General features: G+C 71.2%; 5 protein-coding genes across 5 annotated transcripts; 2 read left to right on the plus strand and 3 right to left on the minus strand.

Moving 5' to 3' along the window:
- Positions 1-997: 997 nt before the first annotated feature.
- AURANDRAFT_15620 (hypothetical protein) lies at positions 998-1,384 on the minus strand (the record flags this gene model as incomplete). Its single annotated transcript, XM_009038157.1, has 1 exon — positions 998-1,384. A coding segment is annotated over one exon (387 nt), but the record flags the coding sequence as incomplete, so codon positions are not given.
- Positions 1,385-2,969: 1,585 nt separating this feature from the next.
- Positions 2,970-3,338, minus strand: AURANDRAFT_17100 (hypothetical protein; the record flags this gene model as incomplete). Its single annotated transcript, XM_009038156.1, has 1 exon — positions 2,970-3,338. A coding segment is annotated over one exon (369 nt), but the record flags the coding sequence as incomplete, so codon positions are not given.
- A 4,153-nt stretch (positions 3,339-7,491) lies between these two features.
- Positions 7,492-8,352, plus strand: AURANDRAFT_2040 (hypothetical protein; the record flags this gene model as incomplete). The annotated part of the gene is made up of 1 exon (XM_009037723.1): positions 7,492-8,352. A coding segment is annotated over one exon (861 nt), but the record flags the coding sequence as incomplete, so codon positions are not given.
- Positions 8,353-18,888: 10,536 nt separating this feature from the next.
- NII2 (hypothetical protein) lies at positions 18,889-22,309 on the minus strand (the record flags this gene model as incomplete). Its single annotated transcript, XM_009038155.1, has 2 exons — positions 18,889-19,668; positions 19,880-22,309. The coding sequence occupies 2 exons, from the start codon at positions 22,289-22,291 to the stop codon at positions 19,027-19,029; spliced, it is 3,054 nt and encodes a 1,017-aa protein (XP_009036403.1).
- Positions 22,310-23,202: 893 nt separating this feature from the next.
- Positions 23,203-25,388, plus strand: AURANDRAFT_63408 (hypothetical protein; the record flags this gene model as incomplete). Its single annotated transcript, XM_009037792.1, has 5 exons — positions 23,203-23,851; positions 23,980-24,107; positions 24,185-24,319; positions 24,520-24,677; positions 24,866-25,388. The coding sequence occupies 5 exons, from the start codon at positions 23,203-23,205 to the stop codon at positions 25,386-25,388; spliced, it is 1,593 nt and encodes a 530-aa protein (XP_009036040.1).
- Positions 25,389-26,783: the final 1,395 nt, after the last annotated feature.

Genomic DNA, 26,783 nt, shown 5'->3' on the forward strand with positions numbered 1-26,783 from the left:
CCGCCGGCGAGACGTTCTCCTTGTCCGCGCCGCCGCCGGCCGGCGCCGGCGAGACGCCCGCGGCGGCGTCGTCCGACGCCATGGCGCCCCGGCGGGGGGGGGAGGGCCGCCGACCCCGCGGGCGCAGCCCCGCCAGAAGGAAACAATCACGCCGATGCAGCCCGGAGGTTGGTTAAAAGTCAACAACCGCATCGCGAAGTGCAACGTTGAGGCGGGACGGCTCGCCGCGGGTGGCTCGATCGTCTGCGACCGCCGGCAGCAGCAGCGGCCGCCATGCCTCGCTGGTGCCTCGGTCTGCTTTTCGCCGCGCTCCCCGGCGCGTCGGCCCACCCCTGCGACGCCGAGGCGGCGACGGCGTGCCCCTTCGACGGCGGCGCGGCCCTGGGCGTGTGCCTGACGACGCCGAGCAAGCACGAGGTCGCGACGACGCTGTCGCCCGAGTGCGAGGCCTTCGTCGCCATGCACGGCGCGTGCGCGGCGGAGTTCGCCGGCGGCACGTGCGGCGGCAGCGCGTACACGGAGGACGCGGTGCTCTGCCTGACGTCGTGGATGAGCCAAAGCGACGTCTCCGCGGGCTGCGGTGCCGCGCTCCCGGCCAAGGAGGAGGCCGTCGTCCAGGAGCTCGACGAGGCGACGCTCCTCAAGCGCGCGAAGCGCAAGCGCGCGCGCGAGAAGGCCGCCGAGGAGGTCCGCCAGCTCAACGAGAAGAACTCGGGCAAGGCGCCGCCGCCGAAGAAGAAGAAGCGCAAGAAGAAGCCCCCGACGGGCAACATGTACGAGGACCTCTAGGCATGCCGCCCCCCCGCTCGCGCTCGTCCGTAACGCGCACTTTTAGCGGCCGTCAGGCGCCGCCCTTGAGCCGCGCGAGGATCGCCCTCTGCTCCGCGGTGAGCTCCTTCTTCTGCTCCCGGGCCGGGTCGCGCGGCGCCGGCGCCGGCGCCGGCGCGGGCGCGTCGCCGCCGACCTGGAGGCCCTTGGCGCCGAGGCCGAGCCAGCGGCCGTAGGACGCCGCGCGGTTCACGCGCGCGGGGATGCCGCCGAGGCCGAGCGCGCGGACGAAGGCGTCGCTGAAGTGGTTGCAGTTCCGGGACGTGAGCGCGTAGGACCCCGGCGGGAAGGCGCGCCGCAGGTCGTTGAGCACGCCGTTGAAGTCGTTGACCGAGCCGACGTGCGCGCCGAGGTGCAGCGACTCGACGAGGACGCACTGCGGCGCGGCGCCGCGGCTGCAGGCCTGGGGCGGCGCCTTGAAGACGCCGCCGTCGTTGAAGCTATACTCGGAGCCGTTGATCTCCACGCCGCTGTGGTGCAATCCAAGCTGCAACCACGAGAGAGCGGCGCTCGTCCGCGAGCCCGTGGCCACGAAATCGTAGACGTGGAGCGTCACGGTTCGCTCGCGCGACACCATCGCCTCGTCGGCGTGGCGGCGCGAGACGCGCCGGCGATGCGCGCGCTTGCGGCGCCGGCCTCACCTCGCAGATTCACCTCGCAGGGCCTCCCAAGCTGGTGTTGCACTCCCTTGCACCAATGTTGCTCCTAGCCGAATTGCATCCGCTGTGATTCGGGCAGCTGCGCCATCCGCTGCGATCCCGGAGCATGGTACCAAGCGGCCCCGCGCCTCCTCTCCATGAACAGGTCCGGGCCTGCGAGGAGGCGCGCGACGCAGCTTTGGACAGAGCGGCCGCGGCTGAGGCTATAATCGAAGCTCTAAAATCAACCCGCATGGGGAGGGAGGACATGATAAAAACAGTGGAAACCATGCACATGCTCTCTTCAGTAGGCCTTGAATCTATGGACAGAGAAAAGGCTCAGCGAGCGCGCGAGGAAATACGCGTGTTGGCCGCACGCGCTGGGCTCAAAGAGTTATCCGTCAACGAAGCGTCCCGTGTTGTCATATTCGCCGACGATAAGGGGGTGCGCTTCAACGTCTACTACACGACGGGGACGGTGGCTACTTACCTCGACCACCCGGTCCGAGGCAAGACTCAGCTGTTCCGGCGGAACGTGGACTTGGAGCTACTCGCGAGGCTGTTCCGCGAGCCGCGTCTGCACACCGGCACCGGCTACCACCGTCGCAACCGTAAAAAAGGCAAGCCCGAACCTGACTCAACCAGGCCCGTGCTCGATGCATTCTGGTACCCAAATTTAACGGGGACGATAAAAGTGCAAGTGAACACGGAGGTCAGTAGGAAAGACGCTGTCGCGACGCACGACCACGGTGCAGCTTGCCACGAGATGCGCCACTTTATCGATCTTAGCTTTCTCATGTCACTGCCTACTGGTCAGGATTTATTGGATTCGCTCGTCCCGCCAAATCCTTATTGCACCAGACTCACTGGAACAGCCAAACCGGATGTAGAGGTCGTGTTGGGCATGCTGCCAACGAAGCTAGTCGTAGAACACAAAGATTCTGACCTCGTCTTTTCGCTTTGTAACGTGCTCGTGGTCGACAGGCTGCCGGTGCCCCTGCACATATCTTTCAAGGCTTTGGAGTCATCGGGCATGCCACAACAGACCAAGCGCGCCTTCAGTCAGATGCTCGGCAGAATTCAATTCGACCGGACACACATCCCGGGGAAGGATGGCACTAATTTCATCGGCATGCTCGGCTTATCGAACATGGAGGAGTTCCAGCAGAAGTACGATATGCTACAAGCTGCCCGCGGCGACGACAGAGTGCACCTGTCCCAGGCGAACGCGTCCGACGACGAGGCCAATCCCGAGCCTGCGCGCGCCGTCGGGGTTTGTGCGTCCGTATGGGCGGAGTGAGACTGGGGGGGAGTAATAGTTCGCGCCTGCGACTACTAGTTCTTTCCCGCGCGATACGACGGGTTTCCCAAGATAGCCTGCCGGCGACACCGGCCTTACGCCGCCTCCGAGGGCGCGCCCGGCGCGTCGGCCGCGAGCCCCGCGGCGCGCATCATCGCCTCGCGCATGCCGTCGACGCGCGCGAGGTCGGCCTCGACCTCGGCGAGGTCGAGCGCGTAGGTCTTGAGCTCGTCGAGCGCGACGACGTCGAGCGTCTTTTCGTGCGTCGCCCGGAGGTAGACCTCGGGCGCGAAGCCCGCGTCGCGCGCCTGCGCCCAGCGCCGCGCGCAGAGGCACCACCTGTCGCCCGGCTCGAGGCCCGGGAACATGTACTCCGGGAAGGGCGTGGCGAGCGGGTTCCCGGCGGCCTCGCTGAAGCGGAGGAACGCCTCCGTCGCGACGACGCAGACCGTGTGGCTGCCCTCGTCCGACGGGCCCGTGGAGCAGTGGCCGTCGCGGAAGAAGCCCGTGCCGATGCCCGTGTCCCGCACCTCCGCGCAGCAGCACTCGAGCTCCCCGCCGACGACGTTGCGCGCGGGGTTGATGCCCGGGCCGGACACGGGACCGCCGAAGAGCGCCGCGCCGCGCCGCGCCCGCGACGGGCCGCTGGTGGGCACGAGCGCGGACGCGCCGCACGCGCCGAAGACGAGGACGCGCGCGAGGCTGCAACGCGTCGACGAGGGCGTAGTCCGGGCGCCCATCAAGTTGCTATCCGTGGTTGCAGTGCAAGTTACCGCTGTATGCAGATGGAGAGCCCAGGCGTGCTTGCTCTGTGCGTCAAACATGCAAAAGACATGGAACTCCGCCACGATGGCGGCGCGCTGCGTAAAGCCGTGAAGGTCCGATGCGGCGGCTCCTCGCCCTTGCCATCATCGCAGCAGCATCACATCCTTCCGCGTCCCCCAAGCGCGCGCCGTCGTGGAGCGCCGCCTCCGGCGCGCGCCTCGCGGCCTGGGTCGCCCGCGCGGCGAACTGCAGCTTCGACGCGCGGCGCGTCGCGCTGCTCGTGGCCGTGCACCCGCCCAAGTACGAGGAGGCCTTCGCGCTGCTCAAGTCGTCGACCGTGTGGAACTCAAATCTTCAACCCGAATTCAATGTGCGCGTATTCGAATGTGTTTACGCAAGCGCTTCGGCTGTGCTTCGAGAACTCGATGCGAGCAATCGATCCGTCCCAAAATCAGCCGAATCGACTTCGAATTGACCGAGCTCGAGAATTTCAAAGTTTGGTCGGGACGTCCCGAACCGGCGGTTGATTTCCACACAGGTCGTCGATCGCCGCGGCCGCGGGCGGCGAGGCGGACGTGTTCTTCGTCTTCTCGAGCGACGCCGACGCGCGCGGGTTCGAGGCCGCGCTCGCGCGCAAGGGCCCGCCCCTGGGCCGGCCCGCGGCCTGGCGCCGGAGCCTGGTGGTCCGGCGGTCGCCGGCGAACGACTACGCGTGGGCCACGTCCAAGGACGCCATCGTCGCCAAGAAGCACGCGGCGCTCCAGGCCCTGCTCGACGACGTCGTCGGGCCCGAGGCGCGGCGCGGCGGCGCGCTCTGGCCCTACCGCTACGCCGTCGTCGTCGACGCGGAGACCGCGTGGGCGCGGCCCGCCGCGGGCTTCGCGGCGGCGGTCGCGGACCGCGCGCGGGCCCCCGTGTTCCGCGGCAGCGACGCCGACGACGCCCACGTGCTCGGGACCTGGGCCTTCTTCGCCGGGGGCCTCGACCAGGGCAGCACAAGAGAGCGAAATTCCCAACTTCAAAGGCTCATATCTCGGCCGTTTTCCACTCGTTTCGGCTGATTTTTGGACGAGCGATCATCTCTCGGAACGGTCTCGAAGCGTGGATGCTTTTTCCGGAACGCGCGCGCGCGGAACACTCACGTTGAAGCGACGTTGAATCTCTCTTGTCCTGCCCAGGCCTCGACGCGGACCGGCGCGCGGACGCGCTCGACCGGCTCCGCGGCGGGCCGGGCGTCGCGCCGCCGCCGCCGCCGCCGCCGGCGAACGCGTCCTGGCGCGAGCGGCGCGACGCCGCGCGGGCGTCGCCGGGCGCGCCGAAGGCGAAATGGGGCCGGCTGTCCGCCGACGAGAAGCGGCTCGGCCGGCCGCTCAACTTCTGGTGGGCCGACGTGCCCTGGTACGACCTCGAGACGCTGCCGCGCTACCTCGCGTTCCTGCGTTTCGCGGCGGCGCGGTCGACCGCGGGCAAGGTCTTCGAGTACGACCTCTACGTGAGCTGGCTCGTCGCCGTGGAGCGCCGCGGCGTCGCGCGGACCGCCGGGGACCTCGGCCGCCGCCTCGGCAAGGGCTCCTGGATCGAGCGGCGCGACGCCGGCGGCGCCGTCGCGCGGGCGGGCGCGCTCTGGGCGCCCTGGTACCACCTCACGGTGGAGGCGAACTGCGCGCTGCCCCCCGCCGTCTTCCTGCTCTTCCACCGGGACCGCCTCGCGAAGACGCACCGGTTCCGGTGCTGCGCGCCGGCCTGGAAGCGCGACGCGGCCGCGCCGAGGTACGCCTGCGCGCTCCCGCCCCCGCCCCACTAGGCGCCCTAGCGGCGCGCGCGCGGCGTCTTCGGCTTCTTCGGCTTCTTCGGCGTCTCCGGCGGCGGCTCGACGTCGCGCGCGCGCGCGCCGCCGGCGCCGCCGAGGGGCGTCTCGAGCTGCGCGCCCGAGCGGAAGCCGCGGTGGAACGCGAGCTCGCCGACGGGCACGGGGCCGCCCCGCGGGATGTGGGACGCGTCGCCGGCGCCGCCGAGCTCCGCGGGGATCGTGGCCGCGGGCATGTGCGCCAGGAGCGCGTCGTACGCCTCGCCGTCGTCGAGCACGCGGACCTTGTCCGCGGAGCCCGCGTTGAGCGCGGGCCGGAGCGCGCGGTAGACCGCGTGGAACGCCGGCGGCGCGCGGACGATGAAGATGCGCTTGAGCCGCTCCGGGTAGTTGGGCTCCGCGAGGCGCAGCGCCGCGAGCGCGCCCGGGATCGCGCGGAGGTGGCGGAGCCCGAGGCCGTCCATGTCCATGATCACGGACCCCGACGCGTGGACCGCGCCGTCCGTCGACGCGGCGCGGAAGCCCGCGAAGCACTCCTCGTTGAGCACGGCGACGAACTCGAGGAAGGCCGCGCGGCCGACCTCGCGCTCCACGCCCGGCAGGTCCGCGGCGCCGAGGCGGTGGTAGTCCACGGGCGCGCCGTCGCGGTCGCGGCCCGCGAGCGCGCCCACGGGCCACCACTTGCGGCAGAGCGCGAGCTCGGGGCTCGGCGGGCCCTCGACGAGCGCGTCGACGCCAAAGGACGCGCGCCACGCGACGTGCGCGCGCCAGAGCGCCTCCGCGGCGCCGCGGCGGCCGCCGCGCGCGCGGAGGAAGCGCACGAGCGTCGCGTCGTCCGCGAGCCACGGCGGGTCCGGTCTCACGTCGCGGACGAGGCGCCGCAGCGCGTCGACGCCGTCGCGCTCGTCGGCGCCGAAGCGCGCGCTCCGCGCCGCCGCGTCGCTCCGGAAGACCTCGAGCTCGACGCGGTCCGGCCCCGCGGGGCCGTCGTCGCCCGGCCGCGACCGGGAGCGGAAGAACGCCGCGAAGCCGCCGAGGAACAGGGACCGGTAGTAGAGCGCGACCGCGGCGACGGCGGCCGCGAGCGACCGGTAGTAGGCCGACGCCGCGAGCGCGGCGACGAGGAGCCACCGCCGGCCGCGCGCGGACGGGCGCGGCGCCGGCGGCGCGGCGGCGCCCGCCGACGCGTCCGAAGCCTCGCCCGCCGGCGGCGGCGCGGGCGCGGGCGGGTCCGGCGCGGGCGCGCCGGGCGCGCCGTCCGGGGGCGCGCCGCGGCCGCGTCGCCGCCGGATACGGCCACGGCAACCGTCTCCGCGGCGACGGCGCCGGCGGCGGCGCCTCGTCGACGGACGCGTCGGGCGGCGGCGCGGCGGGCGCCTCGTCGACCGACGCGTCGAGCGGCAGCCCGAAGGCCGCCGACGCGTCGAGCGGCAACCCGAGGGCCACCAACGCCTCGGACAGCCGTTTGAACGCCGCCGACGCGTCGAGCGGCAGCCCCAAAGTCGCCGACGCGTCGGACAACCGTTTGAACGCCGCCGACGCGTTGGAGGGCAGCCCCAAAGTCGCCGACGCGTCGGACAGCCGTTTGAACGCCGTTGACGCGTCGGAGGGCAGCCCGAGGGTGGCCGACGCGCTGGACGCGAAAGAGAACGCCGCCGACGCGTTGGGCCGCAGCAGCGCGACGGCCGCCGACGCGTTGGGCAGCAGCGCGACGGCCGCCGACGCGCTGGACGGGAGAGAGAAGTCCGCCGACGCGTTACGCAGCAGAAGCAAGAGCTCGTCGGCGCGCCGAGGCTGCGAGAACCACGCCGCCGCCGCCGCGGCGACGACGACGGTAGCGACGCCACATCGCATCGCAAGAAAGGACGCCAACCTGGAAGATGTTTGACTAGTTAATGAAGCTGATGTTGCCACTGATTAGTTTGTGGCAAAGCCAAAGCTTGTCAGGCCGTGGGCTTGGCCTCGGTCGCAGCCCTCCCGCCGCCGTCAGGAGGCGGTCCAGAGGCCGTGGGCCTGGGCTCGGTCGCGGCCCTCCCGCCGCCATGGGCCTGGGGTCGTCGTCGGAGTCGGGCGAGCGGCCCGCGGGCGCCGCCCCCGTCGACGACGACGAGGCCGGGCCGAGCAGCTACTGGGACATGGCGTCGAACGGCTACCAGGAGCTCGTCAACGCCATCATCCGCCCGCCGCGCGCCGAGTACGACATGGACGACCTGGGCCCGGCGTCCTTCGAGTGGCACGGCCACGCGTTCCAGCGCGTGGACCTCGAGCTCGTGAACCCGCGGGGCATGCGCCTCGCGTGCAGCCACTGGTCGCCCGCGCACCGGACGGCCGCGTCGCCGCCGCGGCCGTGCCTCGTCTACCTCCACGGCAACTCGAGCGCGCGCGTCGAGGCCGTGAGCCACCTCGCGCTCTGCCTGAGCATCGGCATCGACCTCTTCGCGCTCGACTTCGCCGGGTCCGGGAAGAGCGACGGCGACTGGGTGTCGCTCGGCTACTGGGAGCGCGACGACCTGGCGACGGTCGTCGCGCACCTCCGCGCGTCGGGCAAGGTGTCGACGGTGGCGCTCTGGGGCCGGTCCATGGGCAGCGCGTGCGCCCTCTGCCACGGCCACCGGGACCCGTCCATCTCCGCCATGGTCTGCGACGGCGCCTTCGCGGACCTCCCGCAGCTCGCGGAGGAGCTCGTGCAGAAGGCGCGGGACCACGGCCTGTCCGTGCCCGGCTTCGTCGTGTCCATCGCCCTGCGCATGGTGCGGTCGTCCGTGCTCAAGACGGCGGACTTCAAGCTCGAGGACGTGTCGCCCATCAAGCACGTCGACTCCTGCTTCGTGCCCGCGCTCTTCGTCGCCGGCGAGCGCGACGACTTCATCGACCCGGCGCACTCGCGCGCGCTCCACGGCAAGTACGCCGGCGACAAGAACCTGGTGCTCGTCGAGGGCGACCACAACTCGCCGCGGCCCCGCTTCCTCTACGACAGCGCGGCCATCTTCCTGTCCAACTACATGGGCGTGCCGCCCGCGGCCGCGATCCCGGGCGCGGACGCGTTCAACGGCGGCTACCCGCCCTGGATCCCGAGCGACCACTACGGCCTCAACCTCGCGGACCTCGGCTTCAGCGACCTCGACCTCGACCAGCAGAACCTCGGCATGACGCGCGACCGCCAGGCCGAGGTCCAGGACACGATCTCCAACGTCTTCGGCGGCCGGCCCCCGCGGCGGCCGTCCGCGGCCGCGCCGCCGCGCCGCGGCGACGCGCCGCCGCCGGGCCGGCCCGCGCCCGCGCCGGGGCCCGCGCCGCCGCCGGGCCGGCCCGCGCCCGCGCCGGGGCCCGCGCCGCCGCCGCCGCCGCCGCCGGGCGGCTCGCCGCCGTCCGCGTCGACGACCCTCTAGGCTTTGCGCCGCCCGCGCGCGCGCGGGCCCCCGGCTAGGCGTCGACGACGAGCGGCGGCGCGGCCTTGAGCTCGACGGCCGTCGCGACGGGGCCCGCCGCCGGGGCCGGGCCGTCGTCGACGACGACGGCGGACGTCGCGAGCTCGATGGCCGCCGCGTCGCGCGCCGCCGGGGCCCGCTTCGGCGCGCACCGCGCGCCGACGAGGGCCCCGAGGGCCAGCACGAAGCCGAGCGCGCAGAGCACGAAGGCGAGGCGGCCGCGCCGCTCGTCGCCGCCGCCGGCGAGCACGTCGGCCTCGCAGGAGTAGCGCACGTAGGCGCCCGGCCGCGGGTTCGCCGCGTGGCCCGGCGCGAGGCAGGCGCCGCTCGGGAGCGCGTGCTCGGCGTCGTGGAGGCCCGCGCAGCGCGCCTCCGCGCCGAAGGTCTCGACGAGGACGCCGCCGTCGGGCGCGCACGCGTAGCGGTAGCTCGTCGCGTTCGACTGCGTGTTGTAGCACGAGCCGGCGGCGACGGGCGCGTCGAAGAAGGGCGCGGCGCCCGGCGAGTCGCAGCCCGCGCCGCCGCCGTCGAAGTAGGCGACGCGGACGAGCGCGTCGGAGGCCGTGTTGAGGCACGCGTGCGCCTTGGACCGGCCGCCGAAGAGCTCGCTCGCCTCGCACGCGGGCACCGACCGCGTCGTCACGTCCGGGTCGCCGCGGCACGTCGGCCCGGGGCCGTTGCGCCAGATCGCGCGCGTCAGCGTGCCCTCGATGGAGCAGTCGTACTTGATGGCCACGGACGAGCCCCGGAAGCACTGGCCGGAGGCCACCGTGAGCTCGTACTGCACGTCCTCGCAGGACCCGTCGCTGAAGCTGACGATGGCGACGTCGGCGCTCCGGGTCGACGGGACGAGGGCGGCCCACCACAGGGCCCGGGCCCAGCGCATGGTCGAGCAGAGATCCCTCCTCGGGGGCGGGCCCGCGGCGAGGCGCTTCGCGACGCTCAAGTCCCGCGGCCGGCGCGAACTCGGGCCCACGACGAAGCCGAGCTTCGCGAACGCGGGCAGCGGGGACGGGACGGGGCTGCCCCCCGGCGTGGATGCCTCTCAAGACGCATCGGTTGTGTGAGGCGGGCGTTGCCGTCATCGTTGAGCTCCTCGGCGATGGGCGACTTGGCCGCCGAAGGCCGCCTAGGCGTTGTGAACACGGCAGCTATCTATGCTTAGCGCCTCGACGTCGCCGTCGACGACGGCGCCGTCGACAACGGCGCCGCCGTAGTAGATGACGACGGTATCCTCGCCGTCGCCGCGGGCTCGCGCTGGAGCGAGTCGCCGCCGCCGTAGGACGGCTGGGGCTTGCTCACGGGGTCCGGGGGCGCTTGGAGAGCGGCGCGCCGTCGTCGTCGGCCTGGCGCGCGCGCTTCTTGGGTTTGGACGCCTTGGGGCCGCCCGCCTTCTCCCACTCGAGGTCGAAGAAGTGCAACAGCTGCTCGCGCTTGGCCTTGACGTCCTCGCGCTTGAAGAGCGTCTTCCGGAACTGGTTGCTGAAGGTCATGTCGTCGTCCGCGGCGCGCGCCGGCAGCGGCTTGTCGAAGAGGAGGTCGAAGAACTTGAGGACGTAGACGCCGCAGTCGAAGGAGTTGCGCTGCTTCGGGAGGTCCGGCGCGAAGACGGGCATCGTCTCGGCCTCGAAGCGGCCGTCGAGGTCGCGGGACGCGTGGCGGTCGGCCCAGGCGCACTTGAGGTACGCGCGGAGGTACTCGGCGACGCGGGCCTTGTCGTGGGACCGGAGGCTGTCCATGGCGAGGATGTAGGGCTCCGACGGGTCGGGCGTGGCCGCCGTCCGCTGCGAGGGCTTCTTGCCGGGGTTGACGACGACGGCGAGGCTCCAGTGGAGGTGCTCGTTGACGGGCACGAAGAGCAGGTCCTGGTCGAAGACGTCGACCTTCTTCGTCCACTTCTTGACCTTGGCGTAGGCCTTCTTGGCGTCGAAGGAGCCGGGGAAGGCCTCGGCCTCGAGCATCTTCGTGAAGAAGAAGGTCGAGAAGACGTGGACTCTCGCGACCGGCGCCGGCTGGTTCTGCATCTTGTTCTTGAGGTAGAGGTTGATCAAATTGTCGTTGAGGAACTCGCCGTCCTGGAGGCGGAGGCGGTCGCCCCGGAGGCACGTGATCGCGTCTTTCGCCTTCGCGCTGGGGAAGGTGAAGACGGCCTCGGCGTTGGCCGGGTCGTCGACGAGGTTGATGTACTGCGGCGCGCCGCTCTCGCGCTTCGAGCCGCCGCTCCGCGCCGCGCCGCGCTTGCGCTTCGAGCCGCCGCGCGGCGCCGCGGCGGCCGGCTCCACCTCGTTGCGCTTCTGCTCCGCCGCGCGGCGCTTCTCCCTGGCGTCGGCGTCCGTGACGCCGAGGAGGTAGGGGGCCGCGGCGTCCGCGCCGCTGATCGGGTTGATCGTCGCGTGCGAGTAGTGGTCGTAGAGGAAGCCGAGGACGTCGTCGATGAAGACGGACGCGGCCGAGCCGGCGAGGTCGAGGACGACGTGGCAGTGGGGGCCCGGGTTCTGGCTCGGGTCGAAGCACTCGCGGCTCACCGCGTTGCCGACGGACGCGCTCTTGACGAGCGTCAGCGCGAGGAACTTGACGACGCGGCCCCCGTCGCTCAGGTCCGCCCGCTCGTCGTCGCCGCAGAGGTCGATGGGGCCGGCGTCGGCGTCGTCCTGCGTCTTGTACGCCATGGACTCGATGTCGCGCGCCTGGATGGCCACCTGGCAGTGGCCGCCCGTGAGCTGGCTCTTCCACTCGAGGTTGATGGCCTGTTCCGTGATGACGAGGCCCGCGCCGAAGTGGAGTTCCGTGCCGAAATAGACGCGCTTGCAGTCGAGCTTGCAGCGCAGGAGGCCGCCGGACGTCGTCGGCTCGAGGCCCGTCGACGCGCTCGCCCGCCGCGCCGCCGCCGTGGGGGCGTCGGGCGCCCGGAGGGCCGTGTTCAGGCCTTTCAGGCTGAAGAGCGCGAGGTCCGAGATCTGCGCCGCACTCTGGCCGCTGAGGTCGAAGCCGGCCGCCTCGTCGAATTCCAGATCCAGACTGTCGTCGCCCACCTGGTCGCGGAGGCTCTGGTGGAGCACTTCGGACCCCTTGCCGATGAGGCCGAGCAGCCGCAGATCAGACAGGTCGCCGAGCTTGGGCTTGAGCGCCCGCTCGAGGGTCTCGGCGGGGAGCGTCGCGGCCAAGGCATCCTGGGACGCGAGGCGCGCGGCGAGCGCGTCGCGCTCGCGCCGGAAGCCGTCCGCTTCGCGGCGGAGCCGGCTGCACTCGTTCTGGAGCGCGGCCGTGAGCCCCTCCTCGAAGTGGCCGTCGGCGACGCCGTGGATGGCGTCGGGGTCGCCGGCGTCCGCGAGCGCCCGAGCTCCGGCCGCCCTCGTCCGCGACGAGCGCGTACGCGCTCTCCAGGTCGCGCGCGCGCTTCGCGGCCAGGTGCGCCTCCATCGCGCGGTCGCGGCGCGCGACGGCCGCCAGCCAGGGCGGCTCGCGGTAGTCGAGGTCGAGCGGCTCCGGCTCGAGGCACGACGTCGGCGGCGGCGGCGACGCGGCGACGCGCGCGTCGTCCGGCAGGTCCGGGTGGAGGACGAGCTTGAAGTAGTCCTCGCTGCGCAGGCGCGGGCCCTTGCGCTGCAGCTCGTCCGCGCCCGGCGGCGCCGCGCGCCAGGCGTCGCGGCGCCGGAGGCAGTTTGCCAAGGCCTCGACGACGTCGGCCTTGATCTGGGACGCGCCCTTGGAGAAGTCCACGCGGCACGCGAAGGACTTGTCCGTCGCGTCCGAGACGGACAAGAGGTACATGCGGACGCGCTTGAGGATGACCGACGCCTTGAGGAACTTCCAGAAGGCCTCCTCGCGGTCCGCGTCGTCCGCGCACGCGTGCATCGCCTCGTAGAGCTTGTTGATCTCGTCCAAGGTCTGCGCGATGTTCTGGATCGAAAAGGGCGTCCGCTTGCCGTCGATCTGATAACTCGACGAGCCATGAACACCCAGGTCGAAGCCGACGACGATGTCGCAGTGCCGCGGGTCGGCCGGGAGCCGCGCGAGACCGTGCTCCACGTCCGCCGAATCCGACCGCGACTCGACTTGTTCCGACCGCGTCTTGGCCTCGAAGTGCGTGACCTCCTTCCGCATCTGCGGCACGGGGCTCCCCGCAAAAGGCGCGGCCTCGCCGTCGTAGGCCTCGCCGAGCAGCGAGCACTCGTGGTCCCCGGCCGACGGCCCGTAGTCGCAGCCCGTGACGAAGCGGATGAGCGGCGCGAGGAGCGCCTGCTGGGCCCGCTCGATCTGCAGCGTCGGCGAGTACTGCGACGCGACGAAGCTGGACGGCAGCGTCTCGAAGACGTCGCGGCGGACCGCCCAGGAGATCGAGTCGAGCCGCCCGACGTTCAACGCCGCCGCGACGAACACCTGGCCGATGTCGTAGCCCGACGCGTCCTCGCGCTCCCACGCCTTGGCGTCGCGCATCTCCCCATCCAGCGCGTCGAACGTGTGGCCCGCGGCCGCCGCGTCCGGGCGGTAGCGGGTCTGGGATTCCTGGCGGAGGGGCTCGCCGTAGGTGTCGCCCAATTGGGCGAGCGCGACGCCGAGCTTGCCGCCGCGGATCTCGCACGCGATGCCGAGGCGGAGGCCCTCGCTGGGCTGGACGCGGTGCTCGAGCGGCGCGTCGTCGTCGCGGAGGACGACGTAGTCGGCGAGGCCGTAGCCCGCGGGCATGTCCTCCACGGCGAGGCGGACGATCGAGCTCTCCTTCGTAAGAACGCGTCGCGTGGAGCGCTCGACGGCCGTCGTGCACCGCAGGTCCGCGAGGTCGCCGAAGTCCGGGCCCCGGGTGCAGAGGTTGGTCTTGACGTGCGACGGGAAGACGTAGTCGACGACCTGTGTGCAAATCGACCACTGGTTTGGGACGTCCCGACCAATCTTTGAAATTCTCTAGCTCGGTCAAATCGAAGTCGATTCGGCTGATTTTTGGACGAATCGATTGCTCTCGTCGAGTTCTCGAAGCACCGCGGAAGTGCTCGTGTCAAAACATTCAAATATGCTCACATTGAAGTCGACTTGAAGATTTGATTTGCACACGGTCGACGACGCGCGCGAGCTCCGGGAACTCGGGCGCCGCCGCGGCCTCCAGCGCGATGTCGCGATCCAGCGCGAACCAGAAGTCGACCTTGGGGTTGCTGAAGTCGGAGAAGAGGAAGTAGAGCTTCTTGTCGCCGGGGAAGCCCACGAGCACGCGGCGGAGCGCGCGGAAGCGCTGCGCCGCCGTGTAGCGCGACGCCTTGACGGTGAGCCAAGGCGGGATGGTCTCCCAGCCGAGCGCGTCCGAGACCGTGACGCCGGCGAGCTCGCGCTCCGTGATCGACTGGCCGCGGCAGCCGAGCTCGCGGTAGTCGAGCTCGACGCCCGCGGACGCGGTGTGCCGCTGGACCTTGATGGCGTCGTAGACGCGCTGGGCGCGCGCCTCCTCCATCTCCTCGGCGTTGCCCGCGACGGCGACCGCCTTCTTCGCGACGACCTCAGGGCGTCGACCGGCGCGTTTGATTTGTTGGGTGATGTCGATCAGGCGGAGCGGCGACGCGGCGGCGGCGACCGGGTCGGACTCCGTGAGGGACTTGAGCCGCGGCGCGAGCGTCAGGAGGACGAGGTCCCCGACCTTTGTCTTCGCGTTCTTCTCGTACTCGCCCTTCTTGTAGCCGGAGCACGTGAGGTTGTACTTCGAGTTCAGCGCGTTGTAGATGTCCGTGGCGGTCTGCATCTCCGGCTGGGGCGACGACCGCGCGACCTCCTCGAGGTACTCGAGCACCTTCTCCTCGAGGAACGCGCCGTCGTCCTGGTTGCAATCCAACTTCACCTTCGCGCGGCGCTTCTTCGTCGCCGACGAGGCCTCGTTACCGACCGATCTTTGCGTCGCCTGTTTGACCACGGAGCTGTAGTCGCCGCTTGCGAGGTTGGCCTTAGCCTGCGCCGCCGCGGCGCGCTTCGGCCGCCCCGACATGAGGCGGCAGGATCTGGTGTGTGTGTGAGCACCTGTGGTAGAAATTGGGTGAGGCGGGCGCCCAGGACGCCGCCCCAGGGGTCGCGGGATCCGCGCGGGCGAGGCACAAGGAGGACGCGACGCGCGGGGTCGAAGACGCAGCGACGCGCGGGTTCGACGGCACAGGCCCGACAGCGAAGATCAGGCGGCGCGAGCAGCTGATAGAGGCCCGGCTTGGGCGATCGAGAGGGCCGACTGTGGGCGCCACAGCCCGCCTCATGATGGGGATGATGGGCGATGTCGAGGCCGACAAATCTGACCCACGGGGGGCACGACGCTGCCGCGGGGTTTTAGAGCTCGCGAAGCGTACGCATGGCCTTGGACGAGGCGCTGCAAGGCGTCGGCATAGCCGGGTAAACGCAATCCATCGACGTGTCGGCCTTGAAGCACGCTCGGGCCTCGTCCAGAGGCTGCCCGATGGGCTGTGTTCGAAGCGTTGACAGCATGCGACATGGTGGTGGTGCAGCGATCCAGCGAGGCGCATCGAAACCCGCGGTGACGGAACACAGCACTTGCAAGGGCGCCGCGAGCCGCGCGGCCACTCCAGGTCCTCAAGGCCGACGGCGCAGACGACTACAGCCTGGTCCAGATCGACGTCGCCACGGGCGCGTTGGAGGCGCTCTACGACCTGACCTACGTCGACGGCAAGGCGAACGCCGTGGGCCTCTTCTACGACCTCGACGACGAGCTCTACGTGCCCATGGGCGTCATGGACGAGCGGCTCTGGCATGTCCCGCGGAGGGCGGGCCGCGGCGCGCGTCGCACGCGCTCCGGTCGTCGCCGATCTCCCAGGGCGGCTCCGACGGCTTCGCCGGCCCGTCACGCATGTTCCACGCCCACGAGAACGTTCGGCCCACCTCCAGCGCCCACAACCGCGGCGCGGCTGGCGCCCACCGGAGCGCACCGATGGCCTGTCTACGCCCGCTAGCTGGCCATCAGGGAGCTTCTAGCGCCCCACGATGACCGTGGGCGTCGGAAAAACGCGCGAGAGAGTTACTTGAGTGAGAAACGAACTCTTGCGAGCCATATAGGAGTCAATTAAAGTGAAAATGAGCTGTTTTGGACCCCTAAAGGCGGCCCAGGGCGCTCTCTGCGGCGGTCCGGCGGTCCGCGGCGGCGGTCGGGACCGAACATGGACTGGCAGGCCGCAGGGACTCCGGCCGAGGCCCGGGCGCGGCCGCATCAGGCCGCGGTGGCCATCCGCCGGTTCTCGGCCGAGACGCTTTCGGCGCCCGCCGGGCACCTTCTGGGCGTCGGAGACGGTGTAGATCGTCGTGCAGGAGCTCTGTGATGTCGAACCGCCCGGCGGAACACAGCGACGGTGATCGGTCGACGCGAAACGCTGCGCATGGTCCCGAAAGCATGCGTTTTCGGGCTATTTGAGGCGCTCTGGAGCCGAAACCACATCTTACACGCCGGTATCGCACCCCGGAGCTACCCCAACGCCTTCGAGGGCACGTCCCACGTGTACGACGCCTTCGAGTAGCGCCAGCCCAGCGTCTCCGCTCGGAATCGCACCGCGGCGCGCGTCCTCGGGAAAGCTCGTCGGGCGCCCCGTCGACGACCTCGGCTCGACGAAATCCCGTCGCGCGACCACGAACCCCGCGCGGCGCTCGACTCCGGTCACCAAGACGTAGCTCCGGTTGAAAAACATCCGACAGAAAAGTCGAAGGAGCGCCGGTAGCCTCGCGGCGGCGATCTCGACGTTTTCGGGTACCCCGCGCAAACGCGCGCGCGCGCGACGGAGGCCAGGAAGCTGGTTATAGATGGCCCATAGGACCTAGATGGCAGCATCAATCGTCGTAAGCGGCGGCGAGGCCCCGCGCGCGCGCAGGGCGCGTCGCCGCGCAGCGCAGTAGCAAATGCCACGGCGAGGCCGGTGTGAGAGGCCGGGGGTCCGCTTGCGGGGGGTGATGACCACAGTCGGAGTGTTCCTCGCTCGTTCCGCGCGCGCCGACGCACACCACACGTGGAGTTCGACGGGCGTAGGAGACGTGGTGCGTAGACCTTGGCCGCGCCCACCCCATGGTGCCCGCCGACTTTCCTGTATGAGGTTTGATTTCCTCACTGGCCGAGGCCCTTCGCCGTACTCCGCACGACCGTGAGCGGCTCCACGCCCGCGCGCCGCGCGAAGGCCAGTTGGGCCGTCGCGCGCGCGCTCGGCGGCGCCGTCGGCGCGAATCCCGGCGGCGGCTTCCGCTACGGCGCGGAGGCCGTCGCCTGCCGCGGCTGGGCGGGCGGCGCGCTCGTGCTCTTGGAGAGCCACGGCGAGTGCGTGACGGCGCTCCCGGAAGGAGCGGCGTGCCTCGGGTCGTCGCCCGGCGCGGCGCACGAGATCATCGCCGTCGGCGACGGCGTGCTCACGCTCCAGGCGCACCCGGAGTTCACGCCCGCGCTCATGAACGCGCGCGTCTGGCCCGCGGTCGCGCCGCGGCTCGCCGACGCCGACGCCGCGCGGCGCGCCGTCGCCGCCGCGGACGTCGACAACGCGGCCGCGCGGCGCGCGATCCGCGCGTTCCTCGCGGGCGCGGCCCCGGCGGCGGGCGCCTAGCGGGTCGTCTTAGGCGCTAGTGGAGGAGCGCGGCGCGGTCGCAGACGGCGAAGCACCAGTCGCGGACGGCGTCGCGCGTCGGCTGCCCCTCGGCCACGCCGAGCGCGGCGGCGAGCGCGGCCCAGACGGGCGCGTCGCCGCGCTGCTCCTTGACCGCGGCCGCGGACGAGTCGCGGAGGCAGAGGACGACGGGCGGCGCGCCGCCGACGGCGCAGCGGACGGCGTCCGTGCGGATCGTCACGGCCCCCGAGTCGGGCGCGGCCCGCTCCTCGAAGCGCGACGCCTCGACGACGAGGACCGCGTCGGCCCCGTAGACGCCGAGCGACACCGCGAGGCGCTCGATGACGAGGCCCGCGAAGCCCCCGCCGAAGGCGAAGACGTCGTCGGCGAGCCGCAGGGTCCCGCCGCCCGCGCGCCGCCGGAGCCCCGCGAGGAGCGCCGGCGCGCCGGCGAAGAATCCCGCGCCCACGCGGCCGACCTGTGTGGAAATCAACCGGTGAGCTGGGACGTCGGGGCCAAACTTGAGAATTCTCTAGCTCGGTCACATCGAAGTCGATTCGGCTGATCTTTGGACGAATCGATTGCTCTCGTCGAGTTCTCGGAGCACGGCGGAAGTGCTCGTGTCAAAACATTCGAATACGCTCACATTGAAGTCGGGTTGAAGATTTGATTTGCACACGGCGGCCGACCTTGTCCTTGCGCTGCGCGGCGAAGCGGAGCCGGCACCGCGCGCCGAGCGCGGCGACGGCGGCGGCGTAGGCTTTCTCGCGCTTCGCGCCGCCGCCGGCGAGCGCCGCGCGGGCCGCCGCCTCCGCGCCGAGGCGCCGCGCGGCGGGCGCGACGACGTACGCGGCCCAGGCCGTCTCGTGCCGGTCGCCCGCGAAGACGCGGCGGCGCCGCGCGTCCACGGCGACGCCGCCGGCGGCGCCGGCGTCGCTCCGCGCGCGCGCCCGCGCCGCGACGCCGTCGTCCGCCGCGCCCTCGCCGACCCACGGCGCCTCGAGCGCGCCCGCGGCCGGCGGCGCGAGCGACCGCAGCGGCCGCGCGGCCGCCGCGAGCTGGCGCAGCGCGCCCACGGAGCAGAAGGCGCCGACGTCCCGCAGCACCTCGAGGCCCAGCACGGCCGGCGACCGCCGCGGGCGCCAGGACGCCGGCCGCGGCGACGGCGGCTGGCTCGTCGTCTCCACGATGAGGCCCACGAGCCGCTGGAGCTCGTCGTTGTACCCGTCCGCGGACGCGTCGTTGGGCGGCGGGGCCGCCGCGGGCGCCGCGGCGTCGCCGGCCTGCATCGCGGTCGCGGCGAGGGCCGTCAGGCGCGGATCCGTCGAGCGGCAACACGCTGCCAAAGGCAACACTCCGAGCTGTGAATCGATCGATTTTGGACAGAATCTGCGAAATTAATGTTGCCGGCAACTTGCGCGCCCCAGGGGGGTCGAGCCGGGCTGATCTTCGTCGCAGACGGCCCTCAGCGAGCCCAGGGGCTGAACATGGCGAGGCCTTTGGCGCTCCATCGCGATCGAGACGAAGCGCGCGTGCCGCGGCCGCGCCGCGCGCGCCCCGGGATCGGTCCAGGCAGGTGGGGTATAGACACGGGCTAGGGGCGGGGACGGGTGGATCATTCGATCATCATGTGGTTTCTCGATTCCGAGGCCGTCCGGCGGCGGCCGGGGCGCGCTTGGTCGCGGCCCGGGGGGTCCCGGGCCCGCTAGCGCGCGAAGGCGGGCGCCTGCTTGGGCGCCTTGTCGCAGGTGACCTTGAGCTTGGGCGTCGCGAGGACCGCGTCGACCTCCTCGCGCGGGGGCAGGTGGATCTCGAGGTCGCCGGACGCGCCGACGCGCGCGTCGAAGGTCACGAGCTTGAGGTCGCCGCCGCCGAGCTCCGCGCCGTCGGCGAGGCCGAAGGTCTTCTTGTGGAGCGGGCACGCGACCTTGGCGAGGCCGTCGGCGTCGCCGACGAGGCCCTGCGAGAGGACGAAGGCCTGCTTGTGGGGGCACATGTTCTGCGTGACGAAGAGCTGGCCGTCGGCGAGCTTGAAGACGCTCAGCTGCGTCTCGCCGTAGAGGATCGCCGTGCCGATGTCCGACGGGTAGTCGTCGACGGGCCCGAAGCCGAGCCACGCCTTCTGCGACCGCGCGAAGACGTCGGCGTCGTCGGGCCTCCAGTTCGTCTGCGCCTCGCCGTCCGCGCGCCAGTCGACGGGCCGCCGCTGGCCGCGGACGTCCATGAACTCGATCATCTCGTCGGCGGCCTGCGTCTCGTCCGTGTTCGCGAACTGCTTGAAGAGGTGCGCGTAGTCGTCGGGCCGCGCGACGACCTCGGCCCACTCGTCGTGGTACGTGTCGACGACCTGTGTGGAAATCAACCAGTGAGCTGGGACGTCGGGGCCAAACTTCAGAACTCCCTATCTCGGCCAATTCGAAGTCGAATCGGCTGATTTTTGGACGGATCGATTGCTCTCGTCGAGTTCTCGAAGCACAGCGAAAGAGTCTGGTCCAAATCGTTCGAATACGCGCACATTGAAGTCGGGTTGAAGATTTGATTTCCACACAGTCGACGACGTGTTGCATGCGGCGCTCGAGCTCGTCGCAGATGCCGAGGGCGTCGTCGATGACGACGGCCTTGAGGCGCGCGAGGCGCGCGTCCTCCGTCGGCGCGAGGCTCTCGAACCACGGCGCCGTGCGCTCGAGCTTGTTCGCCGTGAGCACGTAGTACATGAGGAAGCGGTCGACGTACTTGAGCACCGTCGCCTCGTCGATGCCCGTCGCGAGGAGCGCCGCGTGGCGCGGGTTCAGGCCGCCGTTGCCGCAGACGTAGAGGTCGTAGCCGTGCTCCGTCGCGATCATGCCGAAGTCCTTGCACTGCGCCTCGGCGCACTCGCGCGTGCAGCCGCTGACCGCGGACTTGAGCTTGTGCGGCGCGCGGAGGCCCTTGTAGCGGTTCTCGACGGTCACGGCGAAGTCGACGGAGTTCTGGACGCCGTAGCGGCACCACGACGACCCGACGCAGGACTTGACCATGCGGAGCGCCTTGCCGTAGGCGTGGCCGCTCTCGAAGCCCGCGGCGCCGAGCTTGGCCCAGATCGCGGGCAGGTCGTGCTTCGCCGCGCCGAAGAGGTCGACGCGCTGCGCGCCCGTGATCTTGCAGTAGAGGCCGTACTCGTCGGCGACGGCGCCGAGGGCCATGAGCCCCGCGGGCGTGACCTCGCCCGCGGGGATGCGCGGCACGATCGAGTAGGACCCGCCGCGCTGCATGTTCGCGAGGGACCGGTCGTTCGTGTCCTGGAGGTGCGCGTGGTCGAGGATCGGCTCGTTGCGCAGGGACGCGAGCATGCCCGCGACGGCGGGCTTGCAGGCCTCGCAGCCCCGCGGGTGCGCGCCCTCGACGCCGTACTTGGCGATGACGTCCTCGAAGGTGTCGCACTCGTCGTCGAGGCGCAGCAGCGCCTTGAGCTCGGGCGCCGACTTGTCGAAGTGGGAGCAGAGGCCCGTGAAGACCGTCGCGCCGAGCTTCTCGAGCTCCGCGGCGAGGATCTTCTTCACGTCGGGCTCGCAGCCGCCGCAGCCGGCGCCCGCGCGCGTGCACTTCTTGACTTTCGCGTAGTCGCACGCGTCGCCGACCTCCGCGACGACGTCGACGATGTCGCCGCGCGACACGCCGTTGCAGGAGCAGATCTGCTTGCCCGGGTCGTCCTCGTCGACCTCGGCGGCGGCGCCGCGCGACGACAGCGGCGCGAGGAGCAGCGCGGGCGCGTCCGCGAGGGGCTCGCCGCGCTTCCAGAGCGCGAGGAGCTCGCCGTAGTCCTCGGCGTCGCCGACGAGGATGCCGCCCTTGAGGTACGTCGCGCCGTCGCGCGTCTCGAAGAAGAGCTTGCGGTAGACGCGGCCGACGCGGTCGTCCCAGACGAGGGCCTCGGCCGTGTCCGCCGTGTCCCCGAAGTTGGCGACGTCGCAGCCGAGCAGCTTGAGCTTCGTCGACATGTCCGCGCCCTCGAAGGCCGGCGCCGACGCCGCGCGCGCGTCCGGGAAGAGGTCCGCGACGACGCGGTCCGCGGCGACCTCGGCCATGGCGTAGCCCGGCGCGACGAGGCCGTAGATGGACCCCCGGTGGAGCGCGACCTCGCCGACGGCGAAGATGGCCGGGTCCGACGTCCGCAGCTCGTCGTCGACGACGACGCCGCCGCGCTCGTGGACGTCGACGACGTCGCGCGCGAGCTCGTCGCGGGGGCGGATGCCCGCGGAGACGACGACGATGCCCACGTCGAGGTCGTCCCAGCCCTCGTTCGTGAACGACACGCCCGCGACGCGGCCGTCCGCGCCGGCCTCGAAGGCCTTGGTCCGCGCGTCGCAGTGGATCTCGAGGCCCAGGTCCTCGACCATGGACGCGAGCGCCGCGTGGCCGCCGGCGTCGATCTGGCGGCACATGAGGATGGGCGCGTACTCGAGGATGTGCGTCTTCATGCCCAGGTCGTGCATGGCCTTGGCGGCCTCGAGGCCGAGGAGCCCGCCGCCGACGACGGCCGCGGCCGTGACGCCGTGCGCCTCCTGGTAGGCGACGAGGCGCTCGAGGTCGTCGACGGTGCGGTAGACGAAGACGCCGTCGAGGTCCTTGCCCTCCACGGGCGGCACGAACGGGTACGAGCCCGTCGCGAGCACGCAGGCGTCGTAGGGCACGGCCTCGTCGCCGCAGCGCACGGTCTTCGCCGCCGCGTCGACGGCCGACGCCTTGTCGCCGACGCGGACCTTGACGTGGGGCCGCGCGGGGTCCTCGTACCACTCGCCGCGGCCGTCGGGGCCGTACTCGCCGACGAGCGAGAGGTCGTTGACGTCGCGCGTCTCGAACCAGGACGTGAGCTTGACGCGGTCGTAGGCGGCGACGGGCTCCTCGCAGAACGACACGATCTCGAGGTCGCCCTCGAGGCCCAGCTCCGCGGCCTTGTCCGCCGCGAGCTCGACGAAGCGCTGGCCGACCATGCCGTTGCCGACGACGACCTAGGGTGGGGACGGGTGTGTCCACGCGGCGCGGCGCGAAGGCGCCCCGGGGGCGGCGGCCCGGGCGGCGGCGGGCCCAGCTGCGGCCAGAGCAGATGGTCCGGCGGTCGCGCGGATTTTCGGGCCCGCCGCGCCCGCGGGCCGCGCGGCCGCGCGTTCGGGCGAGGCGCGTCGGGGTGTTGGCAGGCCGCCGCGCGGATTGCGGCCGGCGGCGGGCACGGACGCGCCGTCGCCGAAACAAATCCAAAGTTTGGACGCGGAAAACGCACGACGCGCTTCGCGCCGCCGGCTTTCGCGCCGCGCAGCTTCGTGACCGCCTTGAGTGGGTTGATGCGCAGCGCCGAAGCGGCCGCGAGCACGGCGAGGAGGCGCGTCAACGCAGCCATCGTAAAGGCACCTCGAGATGGGCTACTGCAGCGCCGGGTTGCCGACCGCCTTCTTCAAATTCGCAAAATCGCAGAAACCGGCTCGACCCCCGGCGGTTTTGAATCGCCAGACGAGGGTCCTCTTCGAACACGCGCCTGCGCATCAAAGACGCTCTGGTCCTGAGTACCAAAACACCGCGTCGTCCCGGCTTCGGGACCTGCTCGCTTACGCACCAGATCCGCCGTGCCCAGATCCCCGGGCGAGCGCGAGCGCGTGGCCCCAGGCCCAGAGCCTGAGCCCACGAGGTGCCGCCCGCCCCGGCGGCCTCCTTTTTTTTTTATCCTCCCCGGAGGGAATCAACTTCTCGGGAGCTGGCTCCTGGACGCCCCCCCGCCCAAAGTTGTTGACCAACCGAGCCGACGGTGCAGCTTCGGGGCAGCTCGGCGGAGAGCTGCCCATCATGATCGAGAAATGGTGCTAACTTCCAGAGAAGGCGGCCGACGTCGGCGCATGGCTTCGTAGGACCCATGGCGGCGCGCCTGCTGGCGCTCGCGTGGCTCGCGTCGAGCGGCCACGTGGGCCTCGACGGGCCGACCTACGCGCCGACGAGCCCGAACGTGCTGGGCTGCGACGACCTCTGCGTCGGCTTCCGCTGCGCGACCTACAGCGCCCAGAGCTGCGCCGTCGTCCTCGAGGACTTTGGGTGCGCCTGCGCCGGCTGCGCCTGCGCCGCGCCGCCGCCGGGCAACGGCAGCAACGCCACGGGCCCCGGCGACCTCGCGCCGTCGCCGGCGTGCGGCCCGCGGCTCGCGCGCGACTGCGGCGCCTGCGGCGCCTGCTTCGCCCACGGGCCCGGCCGCTGCGAGGCGAGCGGCGCCATGCCGGCGCCGGGCTGCGCGTCCTGCCCGGCCTGCGCCGCGTGCTTCCCCGCGAGCCGCTGCGCGAACGCGCGCGCGGCCGCCGCCGTCGCCGTCGCCGCGCCGGCCTGGATGCTGCGGCCCAAGCACGCCAACTGCAGCGACGGCGACGCCAAGGCGCGCCACCCCGAGGCCTGCGCGGCCTACGCGGACGCGCGGACGTGCTGCGAGGCGCGCGCGCGCGAGGGCTGGTGCCAGGGCAGCAAAAGGGTGCGAAATTCCCAACTTCAAAGGCTCATATCTCGGCCGTTTTCCACTCGTTTCGGCTGATTTTTGGACGAGCGATCATCTCTCGGAACGGTCTCGAAGCGTGGATGCTTTTTTCGGAACGCGCGCGCGCGGAACACTCACGTTGAAGCGACGTTGAATCACCCTTTTGCTGCCCAGGCTGGTGCGGCGGCCACTTTTCTGACCGCGGCGCGTACGCGGGCGCCTGCCGCTGGACCTGCGGCCTCTGCGAGGCCGGCCGCGTCGACTACGCCCACCTCGGCCGCGTGCTCGGGCCCACGGAGGACGTCCGGCGCGACATCTACGCGCGCGGCCGCGCCCCGGGGCCCGGCCCGCCGCCGCCCGGACCGCCCGCGCCTCGCAGGTCGACTTCGAGACGGCCATGGGCAAGGTCATGGCCCTCTTCTACGGGTCCGTGCTCCTCGTCTCCCTCTGCGTCGCGCCGTGCTGCCTGTCGCGGTGCCGCGCGCGCTACGCGCGGCGCGGCCGCCTCGCCTGGGTCTGCCCCAGGGCAGCAAAAGGGTGCGAAATTCCCAACTTCAAAGGCTCATATCTCGGCCGTTTTCCACTCGTTTCGGCTGATTTTTGGACGAGCGATCATCTCTCGGAACGGTCTCGAAGCGTGGATGTGTTTTTCGTTACGCGCGCGCGCGGAACACTCACTTTGAAGCGACGTTGAATCACCATTGTGCTGCCCAGGTCTGCCCGGCCTGCGGCGCGGGCAACGGCGCGCCGACGCGGGGCGCCAAGTGCGGCGCCTGCGGCGCGGCGCTGCCCCTCGCGGCGCGGCCCTTCTGCAAGCCCGCGCTCATCCTCGTCGTCACGATCTTCGGCCTCGTGCTCGGCTCCGTCGGCGCGTTCCCGACGGGGCGGGAAACGAGAGCTTCAAAGGCCCCGATCTCGGTCGTTTTCCACTCGTTTCGGCTGATTTTTGGACGAGCGATCATCTCTCGGAACGGTCTCGAAGCGTGGACGCTTTTGACGGAACGCGCGCGCGCGGAACACTCACATTGAAGGGACGTTGAATCACTCTTTTCCTGCCCAGGTTCCTCACGCTCCAGGACGCCGAGGCCAAGGCCGACGAGTTCTCCGTCGCCGCGGCCGAGGTGTCGAACCTGACCATCGCCGCGGAGCCCGCGGGGCTCACCATCGACGTCGCCGTCACCGTCGCCGTCGCGTTCCCCGACGACATGGCCTTCAAGGTGCTCCTCGCGGAGCGCGTCGCCGTCATCACCTACGTCGACGACCTCGTCCAGCTGCCCATCGGCTCGCTGACCATCGGCGCGGTCGAGCTCACGCCGGGCGAGGTCACGCCGCTGACGACGGCGTTCCACCTCCACCTGCGGCAGGACACGTTCTGGGGCGCGGGGCCCGCGTCGCCGGTTTTTTCGGGGGGGGGGGTCGCCCGGACGACCGACCGCGCGCCGCGCGTCCGGCCCGAGCGCGCCGATTTAGGCCAGTTCGTCGCGACGAAGGTGCTCACGACGCCGTCGCGCATCCGCCTCGGGCCGACGCGCGTCGACATGGAGGCGCGCACGGAGCCGTGTGGAATTCAACCACTGGTTTGAGGGGTCAAGCTTCAGAATTCTCTAGCTCGGTCACATCGAAGTCGATTCGGCTGATTTTTGGACGAATCGATGGCTCTCGTCGAGTTCTCGAAGCACGGCCGAAGAGCTTGCGTCGAAACTGTCGCATACGCTCACATTGAAGTCGGGTCGAAGATTTGAATTCCGCGCAGGCACGGAGCCGGGCGTCATGCGGTGGATCCTCGACACGTCGCGGCTCCGCGCGTCCTACCGGTGGGAGTGCAACGGGAGCGTCAACTTCGCCGCGGCCGCGGCCGCCGCCCTCGGCGACGCGCCCGCGCCCGCGCCCGCGCCGCGCGCCGCGGGCTCCGGCGGCCTCCTTGGGGGCCTCGGCGGCGGCGGCGGCGCCTTCGACATGGGCAACTGCACGGGCGCGCTCGGCATCGACATCGACACGACGCTGTTCACGTACTTCATGGAGAGCATGACCTGGCTCGGCCTCAGCCTCCTCGTCGTCGGCGCCGCCTGGTTCGAGTACGACCTCGACCGCCACGGCCGGCGCGTCCACCGCAAGACCGCGTCCGCGCGCGACGCGGCCGGCGGCGTCGAGCTCCGCGCCGCCAAGGCCGACGTCCCGGAGGACGACGCCGACCTCCCCGAGTTCGTCTAGCGGCGTCCGCGCGGACGACGGGTTGGGAGCTTACAAACGAGGGGTCCGCGCGGGCTTGGTCGCGGCGGTCGTCGACGATCGAGCTAGTACGTCGCGAGGGAGACGGCGTCGAAGGGGAAGCACCAAATTGTACCACCGTCGGGGTTTGCAATGTAATAGCCTTTGCCGCCAGACCAATTCTCTGTGACGACGCAAAATTTGCCGCAGCATCGCGCCTTCAAAGGATCCCAAATCACGCGACGATCGGCTCCGGGCGCCGGCCGCTTGCACAGCCGCTCCAACTCGACCGGGTCGTCGATGACGCGAATCACGGATTTGCCGACTCGGAGTTCGCGCCACGCGGGCATGGGTGGAAAAGCGACGGTCTTTTCGCCACCGAGGACCGAAGCGACGACGCCGGCGCCCGCGTCGGCGCCCTCTTTCAGGAGCGCGTCCTGCTGAAGTTTCAGATTCACGGCCTTCAAAGAGAGCGTGATCTCGGGCGACGACGAGCGCGCGTCGGCGAGCTCGAGGTGGTCTTTCACCGAAGAGATTGCGCCTGGCATCTCGCCCGCGGCTATGAGCTTGGCGCTCTCGAGGTGCCACGTCGCCGCCGCGTCGTCGGCGACGCCGCCGTTCTCGATCGCGGACTGGATGAGCGTCCGCGTCGACGTCGAGTCCATGAGCGTCTTGCCCATCTCCGCGCCCGATTTCGGCGACGTAGACTTCGTCTGGAGCCACTTTTCGATCGCCGAGCGCTCGTACACGTGGCCGTCCTCAGCGAGTGC

Source organism: Aureococcus anophagefferens (genome assembly GCF_000186865.1).
Source record: "Aureococcus anophagefferens unplaced genomic scaffold AURANscaffold_7, whole genome shotgun sequence".
Taxonomy (NCBI): Eukaryota; class Pelagophyceae; order Pelagomonadales; family Pelagomonadaceae; genus Aureococcus; species Aureococcus anophagefferens.